The sequence below is a fragment of the Theobroma cacao genome, chromosome 2 (assembly GCF_000208745.1).
Source record: "Theobroma cacao cultivar B97-61/B2 chromosome 2, Criollo_cocoa_genome_V2, whole genome shotgun sequence".
Classification (NCBI taxonomy): domain Eukaryota; kingdom Viridiplantae; phylum Streptophyta; class Magnoliopsida; order Malvales; family Malvaceae; genus Theobroma; species Theobroma cacao.
The window spans coordinates 25,902,808-25,912,564 of record NC_030851.1 but is presented as its reverse complement, the minus strand read 5'-3'; the positions used below and the strand labels follow the sequence as shown (position 1 = coordinate 25,912,564).

The 9,757-nt window shown below is 34.7% G+C and overlaps 2 protein-coding genes across 2 annotated transcripts; one reads left to right on the top strand and one right to left on the bottom strand.

Annotated features, from left to right (window-relative positions):
* LOC18609213 (endonuclease 2) lies at window positions 1,500-4,102 on the top strand. The gene is given in 9 exon segments (XM_007044234.2): window positions 1,500-1,639; window positions 1,740-1,911; window positions 2,588-2,695; window positions 2,832-2,887; window positions 2,980-3,063; window positions 3,138-3,230; window positions 3,336-3,403; window positions 3,634-3,707; window positions 3,800-4,102. Coding segments are annotated over 9 exon segments (864 nt in total). The 5' UTR covers window positions 1,500-1,525; the 3' UTR covers window positions 3,895-4,102.
* On the bottom strand, window positions 7,175-8,129 carry LOC108660687. The gene is made up of 2 exons (XM_018114946.1): window positions 7,997-8,129; window positions 7,175-7,650 (listed from the first exon to the last, which is right to left on the bottom strand). The coding sequence occupies exons 1-2, from the start codon at window positions 8,127-8,129 to the stop codon at window positions 7,175-7,177; spliced, it is 609 nt and encodes a 202-aa protein (XP_017970435.1).

Below are 9,757 nucleotides of genomic sequence, written 5' to 3'. Positions count from 1 at the left end.
ATATATATATATATATATATATATATATATATATAATGGACGATTCCATGTTCATGAAAGTGGTGTCACATGACACCACTCAATTAAAAAAAATTTATTATATTATTTTTAAAAATTTTATATATTTAATAATACTATGAACCCACTAATTTTTTTTCAATTTTGGAGGAAGTGGGGTCAAAAGGTAGATTTTATTAAAAAATTTATATATTAATAATATTTAAATATTCTTTAAAAAATAATATTTAAATATTATAAAAAAGTAGATTTATCAAAAATTAATTTATATATTAACATTTAAATTCTACATGGAAAGATAAACAAATTTTCTTCTATAATTTAATATTTTATTAAAAAGAGTCAAAACCTAAACTACTCTCCCTCCTAAAAAATTCAAGTCTTGCTCTTAAGGCCTATAGTGACTTTCCTCTTCTCGGTCCTTGCCTGTGTTTTTCACACTTTCAAAACAACCCAACTAGGCTTCAAGTGTAAGTAATTTTCAATTTAAATTAAGTTTTTAAATATTTCATGTCTGAATGTTTTTTGATTAATTTGATAGTTTGGATTCATAATTATAAAGTACAAGCTATACAATCGAATGACTGACGAGTTGATGAATGATGGCTTGGTGACATATACTGAAAAAGACGTACTTGATAATAATTCTACTGATACCATCATACAAAGTTTTCAAAATACGAAAAGTCATCCTTGACAATTATAATTTTTTTAGATATTTTTACTTTGAAGTATTGAATTTACATTTTTTTTAATTTAATGTTAAAATTACTACTTTATGAATTTTAACATATTTATTTTTTAATTATTATTTTAATTATGACACTACTCAAAAAAATTTCTATGTCCGCCCTTGTATATATATAAGTTTTATTATTATTGAATGAGAAAACATATTTCATGGATTTTTGTTACTTTTTATTAATTCTTTTAATCTTAAAATTTTTGTGACTTTTTTTTTTGTATTTTACTTACATATATATGAAGATTAGTTTATAAAAAAATAAAATAAAATATGGATTTGGTTTGGTGCCAAAAGTTATTGTCTAGATTGATAAGTTTTAGAAATCTGCCACCGATATTCAGTAGCTGGACATTATTAACCTTACATAATTGAACTCAGAATCTTTTCATACCATATAAAATGGATTGTTCCTTTTCAAGCAAAAACAATAAACGTATATATTCTTCATTCAAACTGTAACCACCGGATCAGCACTTCATATTTTGTTTCCTTTTAAGTTCCTTTCCCTTACAACCACGTTCCCCAAGCATATTAAACTGTAAGGGTTATATTTATAACCCGAGGTGAAATTAGTCAACAATGAATATGAACAGGTGTGAACCTCTATTCAATAGAGCCACAGCTTTAGTCCAAACCTGACAACTGATTTGTCCCACCAGATTCATACAGCTATTGTTATGTTCCTTTCTTTTTCAGGCCACCTATTGCTAGTTATAAATCAAAGCAGCCAAGCCTCAATACACTGTTGAGTAAGAGAAGAAAATGGAGGGCCGTAGAATGCAGATATTAGCTTTATTCTCTTTTATGCTTATTACGCTTCCAGCAATACATGGTTGGGGTACTGATGGCCATTCCATAGTTTGTAGAATTGCTCAGGTTTTAACCCATCTGTCTTACAACCCTTTATGTGATAGTGATACCGTTGTGTGTTTTTTTTTTCTTATTGGACACTAAGAAATCATTTGTTTACTGATAGTCTCGCTTGAGTGAAGCAGCAGGAGATGCTGTGAAGCAACTTTTGCCAAAATTTGCAGAAGATGACCTTGGAAGTGTGTGTTCATGGGCAGATCAAGTTAAGTTCCGTTACCGCTGGTCATCTGCTCTTCATTTCCTTAACACCCCTGATACTTGCACTTACCAGTACCAAAGTAAGTTTCTACGCCCGCTTCCTTTTTCTTTTCATGCTTTGGAGTTGTCTATAAAGAAAATTTTATCTCCCATCAACCGTTAGCTAAAAGCCATGAAAACCTGCCGGCAACGCATATAACAGATTCTCTAATTTGTCAAAAAGTAGAAATGCGGTTACTTAAATTTATTCATGAAAACGAGCCCCATAAGGTCAGCCAAGTTGGAGATTACTTGATCATTTTGAATTCTTGGACTCACCAAATACTTGTGTTAAGAATCTGCACACGGTTTCCTCTATTTTGTCTTCTTCTTTTAAAATGAAAAAAAAAAAGAAAGTTAAGGGGATTCTCATTACACAGGCGACACAAGATACTGAATCTAATAGAGCAATGGTCTAATAATTATAAAGTTGGTAAAAACATATATGATATTCCGTTTTTGATTAGTTTTTGTAATCAGACTTTAATCCCCAATGTTAGCTTTAGATTGTTTTTGTTAAAAGATGCTTAGGATCTTTATTTTTCCATTGCAGGGCACTACTATAAAATTACCTTTAGAAATGTGGAATCAAAAAGTTTAGAGAAATTATCTATGTATAGAACACAGTAGCATATTCGTAAAGATAAAGAGATATGATTATAGGCCCAGTGATAAAGATATTGAATGATTGTACTAAATTGCTACTTTTATCTTCAGGGGACTGCAAAGATGAAGAAGGAGAAAAGGGAAGGTGTGTTGCTGGGGCTATTAACAACTACACCTCCCAGCTTCTTAGCTACAACTCTTCTGCAAGTAAAGCTGAATGTAAATTCTCAGCAGTATCTGTTTTTCTATCCTGTCCTCTTGTTTTTGTTCTTGAATTTCTTCATACTTTTCCCAGTAACTTGCCCGTTTTGCTGACAAAATTCCTTTTTTATGCGATTAAATCAACAACTATAAGATAACCTTACGGAGGCACTTCTCTTCCTTTCTCATTTTATGGCAGACATCCATCAGGTATGGTCCCAATCCAGTTAAAGGGTCCAATTTGAAAACTTGTTAACACCAACGTGAAATTGCAATGTAAACAATATCGATGACCATCGCAGCCTTTACATGTTGGTTTCGCATCAGACAAGGGAGGCAACACAATTGATGTCCACTGGTATACAAGAAAAGAAGTTCTTCACCATGTAAGCCTAATTTTAACTTGTTCATTTGCTTTTTGGTAGTGTAATCTGTTGCGCATTAATGTCAAAGAATACAGGTATGGGATAGCAATATAATTGAGACAGCGGAGGAAAGGTTCTATGATTCAAATGTAGACGCCATGATTGATGCAATTCAATAAAATATTACGGTATCTTTCTAAGGCAGCTTTTCACCAACTCATTCTATTATTAATTCATCAATTCTAATTTATGTTGGATTTCGGTTTTTCTTTTCCTTGATGACTGAAAAACAGACTGAATGGGTAGATCAAGTGAAAAGATGGGAGACCTGCAGTCTCAATAAGACAGCATGCCCTGACATGTATGTTCTGTTAACAATGGTTCAGTAGGATATTAGAAATATGAACAGTTGAAGTCCCATTTCTTTCCACACTTTTAAGACTTATCACCAGACTCATTTGCAAGGCAATAGAATTTGATTTGTGTTTTGATACTAATGCTCCATTGCTCCGTTAGATTAGTAATTGATGGCTGAAAACTTGAAGAAATACGAACGCATTGAAATTTACTTCTTATGTATGTTATTGGTAGATATGCATCTGAAGGTATCAAAGCGGCCTGTGATTGGGCATATAAAGGTGCCACAGAAGGGTCAGTACTTGAAGGTAAACTTGAAATTTTCTTTTGAGATCAGCCACATTGGATGTTTATCCATTTCGAATTAGAGGAGAGATAACAATATATAAACTGCTCGCAGATGACTATTTTCTCTCCCGATTACCAATTGTTAACTGGAGGTTAGCTCAGGGGGGAGTGCGATTGGCAGCCATTCTCAACCGTATCTTTGGGTGAAAAAGTACCTCATCCTATTTTCATTTAGAGGAATTCATCAGATATGCTTGAAGCTTTAAATATGGAGGAATTACTCTGATGTATTACAGATATGGCTTATTCCGGGCATTGCTTGCAAATGTAGAAATCTATGTTCTATGTATCTTTTTCTCTCTTTTTTTGGAGAAACGGTTTTTATTAATCCCAGAAATCACTCCTGCCATTTCAATTCTTGAGCCTAATTTTGCTAGAGACTTTTCATGACAATGACAAAAGACTTGGCTGGAAAGTTTCTGTACGATTACATCCAAAACGTGCAGCCACCCAAAAGGATATTGGCAGCCGTTCACAACAAAACTAACAGTCACTTAACTTCGATAATAATAGCCTATATCAAGAACCAATGTGGCCATACCGAAAAGAGAAAGAAGCTATTATTTCCGTTGCTAATCAGCATCTCAACAACTGTACATCACCCTTGCCTAACACAGCCTACCTTGTCACTTTATCCTAGTGGTCTTAAGCTCTGAAACTTATATCCAATCTTAAAGGCATGGACTTCCTCCCTTATCGACATTTAGTTATGACTGGCTTCAAAAGGAAATGTGTTCCAATTATGCTTACTGCTTTGAGCCTTGTTACCTTTCATCTATTCCTTTCACTGCTGTCACCTCTGTTTCTCAATTCTAAGTTGAGCTAAAAAACAAAAAGAATTAGCTCTCTACCCTCTGCCCCAAAGGAACCCAGAGTTCAACAAAAAGGAAACTCAGATTATGCATCAACTTGTATCCCTCCCCTGCAAAAAACGAGACCTGCTTACATCAAAATTAATGATCGGTCTCTTATCCTACAATCCCTTACATTAAACTTACAACTGATTACCATGGTAATTCAATCCTAGTCTGCACCAACTTTAGAAAACAAACTTAACAAATTGGAGGTGATTTCACCCAGCCATTTGTCCCCAGAAAACACACATCATACAAAACAAGCCACAAACACGAAACCTTCCCCTCTCATTCGCACAGACTCAAGTCTACATCAGAACACATTACACAGTATCGACGTGAGTTTCAACAATGACCCTCGCCCAAAGAGATGATTTTGCTCTGAGATAACCCCCTCTACATTGTCAATCACCAACCCAGTAGCCTCTGACCTTCCCTCAATTGCTTTACTGCGATCACAACAACATGTTCATTGAAGTCCTTCCAGAGCCCATGCTATGATGTCACACCAGCAACCACCTCTCAACATCGTCCTTTCGTTCTTCAAACATTCCAAAGCCCCCTTTTAGCTTGAAAACTTGTCCCAAAAACCTTCCCAAAGCTCTGGGTCCAAACCAGCAAGTTCACAAAACATCAAACCGGGAACTTTATGTTAGGAATAAAGCTTGCATCAAATCACCACGTGGACGTGTTTATGTAGAAATTTCTCTAGTAAAAGAGAAATATAAACTACAATGAAAGTGAATCTCAAAAAAGGGAAAATACAGGGGAGCAAAAATAATGAGGAAAACCAGAAATTAGGGAGAGAAGTAAACACCCATTTTTCATATTTCATATATAAAGATAGTAAAAAACAAAACCGACCACACAATTCGGTATCGGAGAATGAAAAGCTGAGGAATAACAGCTAAGCACAGGATTCCAGACTTGGAATTCTGTGCCTTGCAATAGACACTACAACGGTTATGAAAAATAGCAAAAATACCAGACAAACAAAAAAAAAAAGAAAACGTGGCTTTTTAGCCTTACAAAGACCAAGTAAAATGACACAGCAAAATGGCGTTTAGCCAAATTAAAAGAAACAGTACCTAGAGAATAAAACAACAAGCCTATATACATTTCATTAACTCATTCAACCAATAGCTAAAACGCCACCGTATCTTTCCTCTTCCTTCCTTTAACAAGTTGTTGACTTGGCGCCCAATCTCATCTTCTTCTTCTTTACCAGATGGAATTATAGAAATTTTAACACACCTTCTTAATTCTGGATGAGTAAACACCTAGTTTGTCTCTTAAGTATTCAAATTGTTTTGTATTCAACCCTTTAGTAAAGATGTTTGCTAGTTGCTTCTTAGTAGGACAATATTCCAGCTCAATTTCACCTTCTTTTACTGCTGCATGAAACTTCACTCTGATATGTTTAGTACGACCATGTTGCACTAGATTCTTGGCTATGGCAATAGCAGATTGATTATCTACTTGTAGTAACATTCCCCTGTTCTGTGAGAAACCCAATTCAGCCAAAATCTTTCTTAACCATAGTGCCTCATTTGTAGCTAAGGTAGTGGCTATATATTTTGCTTCTGCAGATGATTGAGCTACTACCTCCTACTTTTTTGAACTCCAAGAAAAAACTCCACTTCCAAATGAAAAGCAGTAGCCACTTGTACTTTTAGAATCATCTAATAAGCTTGCCCAATCACTATAAAAAAATCCCTGAAGTTCCCCATTTTCAGCTTTCATGAATTTAATACCATAATCAACAGTGCCTTTGACAAGCCTCAGAATTCTTTTAATTGCAGTGAAATGTAAAGTAGTTGGAGCTTGCATATACCTGGATAGAAGATTGGTAGCATACATCAGATCAGGTCTAGTTGCAGCAAGGTATAATAAAGATCCAATAATGTTCTTGTATAGTTTCTCATTTGCTCCAGTTGAGCCATCTTCCTTACCAAATTTGTTGCCCGTAGCTAATGGAGTTCTAACAACCTTATAGTGTTCGATATGAAACTTTTTCAACAAGTCTCGAGCATACTTTGATTGATGAATGATTATCGATATTGAAGATTGAATGAATTCCATCCCAAAAAAAATAGGACATCAAACCTAAATCAATCATTGCAAAGTCTTTTTGCATTTGTGTTTTAAACTCAGCTAGACAATATGTCTCAAGACCAGTGACTAGGAAATCATCAACATACAATGCCACTATCAAATGTATAGTAACATTTCCCTTCTTTATGTAGAGAGTTTCTTCAGTAGAACTTCTTATGAAGCCTTGGTTCAGTAAGTGAGCATTCATTTTCTCATACCAAGCCTTGGAGCTTGTTTGAGACCATAAAGGGCTTTGACCAATTTACAAACCTTAGCTTCAGAACTCTTATCAAGGAAGCCATCAAGTTGTTCTATATATATATATATATATATTCCTTCAAGTAACCATTCAGAAAAGCTAATTTGATATCAAAGTGATAGATTAACCAACCTTCTCTTGCAGAAAAAGATGCCAGCAGTCTAATTGTCTCATGTCTGGCCACAAGGGCATATGTCTCCACGTAGTCTACCCCATAGACCTAAGCAAATCCCTTAACTACTAATCTGGTTTTGTACTTATTGACTGATCCATCCAGATTCAATTTAGTTCTGAAAATCCATTTGACACCTATGACATTGTGATCTTTTAATTTATCCACTAGCACCCAAGTCTTGTTATTCCATATCATCTTCATTTCAACTTCCATTGCCTGTTTCCAATGCTCATCAAAAGCAACTTCAGCATATGAGCTAGGTTTTGAGATTGCTAAATGACATCTAGCATAAACATTTGATAGACTTCTTGTTCCTCTCATTGGTATTTCATCCACATCATCTGAATTCAGCTCAAAATCCTTCTCTAGCAACTGATTTGCTTTAGAAATATAGTTATCTGACCTTTCAACCAACTTAGATTCCCAATTCCACAACTTGTCTTCATCAAACACCACATCTCTGCTAATGAATAACTTCATGTTTTTAATATTCAACTGTGCTGTATCCTTTTGAAACTTCACTGTATCCAAGATGGATAGCTAACAGTGCCTTACTATCCAACTTAGTCCTTTTTGCATCACGAATCTTTGCAAAGCATACATAACCAAAAACCTTCAGATGTTTTACTGATGGCTTAAAGTCATACTGGGCTTCGAAAGGAGTTTTACCTATCAGCACTCTAGTGGTTAACAAATTTAGTAGGTAATTAGCAGTGTTAACTACTTCAGCCTGTAAAGACTTAGGTAGTTTCTTCTTAAATAGCAAGCACCTAGCTATCTCCATCAAGGTTCGATTCTTCCTTTCTACCACCCCATTTTATTGTGAGCTATAAGAAACTGTTAATTGATGTGTAATACCAAACTTACTCAGGTAGTCTTCAAACTCCTTAGTTATATACTCCGTTCCATTGTCACTTTTAAGCTTCTTCACAGTCAAATTTACTTGGTTCTCAACTAATACTTTACACTTAGTAAAACCACTTAAAGCATCAGATTTCATCTTTAAGAAATATATCCAGCAAAATCTTGAACAATCATTAATAAAAAGTATATAGTACTCACTACCATTTAGTGATGAAGTTTTTATAAGACTTCCAAGGTCAATATGTATCAACTATAGTCTTTCTGTTGCCCTCTAGTTACTGGTTTTTGGAAAGGGCATTCTTCTCTGCTTCCCATATTGACACATATTACAGATCTTCTTGACATTTACCATTAAAGGTAACCTTTCTACTAGGTTGTCATAAGCCATCTATTTGAGTGAATCGTAGTTCACATGACCAAATCTCTTATGCCACATCTTAGGATCAAAGAAAGTGCAGTTGTAAACAGTATGTTTTATATCCATTCAATTCAATGGAAAACATTTGTTCCTCATTCCCACAGTGAAAAGTTTTGCACGAGCTGAGTCCTTTACTGTGCAAGCTTTGTCTTTAAAGGTTAACTCAAAGCCCTCATCCACTAGTTGACCTACACTAAGTAAGTTTTGACTTACATCAGGAGCAAAATAAACATTTTTCACTGATTTAGTCCTACTAGGTGTCTACACCCTCACTGTACCAGTTCCGAAGATCAAATAACATATCACCATTTCCAATCTCCATTTGAGTTATGAAACTCTCATTTAAACTAATGAAATTTTCTTTGCAACTAGTAATGTGGTTCGAACAGCCACTATCCAGCAAACAAGTGTCTTTCCTCTCCTCAATATCAACCTTCTTGATCATAAACTAGATCTCAAACTGCCTAGATAGATTCAAAGCCTAAATTTTCTAGTTCTATCACTGCCATGGAATTCCTCTCTTCAATGATTTCATACTTCTTTTGGGTTATCTAGATGCATTATTCTAGAGAATATCTCATCAGAATTGTAGATTGTAAGCAAGAAAGAGCCTTATAGCTTCTTGCCTTGTCTTCTTCAAACTGTCTATTTTGAGCCAAGGTGGGATTAGCATGTCATTGCGCTGGTTTTGTCCCAATCTCCACCACTTCCCAAATATTGAAAGCCTTGAGATAGGACTACATCTTCACTAACCAAAATACATAATTTTCCCCAGTAAAGACTAGAGGAGCTGAGGTGCTAAACCCAGCTATAGTATTATCATAAAACAAAGTAAAGAACAGGAAATCGTAAGCAACAGTGAGAACCAACAGCAAATCAGAAAGTAGACCCTTAAGATCACTTCACAACTCTGATACCATATAGAAATTTCTCTAGTAAAAGAGAAATATAAACTACAACGAAAGTGAATCTCAGAAAAAGGAAAAGATAGGGGAGCAAAAATGATGAGGAAAACCAAAAATTAGGGAGAAAAGCAAACACCCATTTTTCATATTTCATATCTAAAGATAGTAACAAACAAGATCGACCACACAATTTGGTATTGGAGAATGAAATGCTGAGGAATAACAACTAAGTACAGGATTCCAGACTTGGAATTCTGTGCCTTGCAACAAACACTACAACGACTATGAAAAATAGCAAAAATACTAGACAAATAAAAAAAAGAAAACGTGGCTTTTAAGCCTTACAAGGACCAAGTAAAACAACCTAGCAAAATGGCATTTAGCCAAAGTAAAAGAAATAATACTTAAAGAATAAAACGACAAGCCTATATGCGTTTCATT

Coding starts and splice junctions, on each gene's coding strand:
- LOC108660687 (XM_018114946.1), bottom strand. CDS start 8,129: ATGAAATCTGATGCTTTAAGTGGTTTTACTAAGTGTAAAGTATTAGTT. Junction 7,651..7,996: donor GGAGTTTGAAGACTACCTGA/GTAAGTTTGGTA, acceptor TCTTGGATACAG/TGAAGTTTCAAAAGGATACA.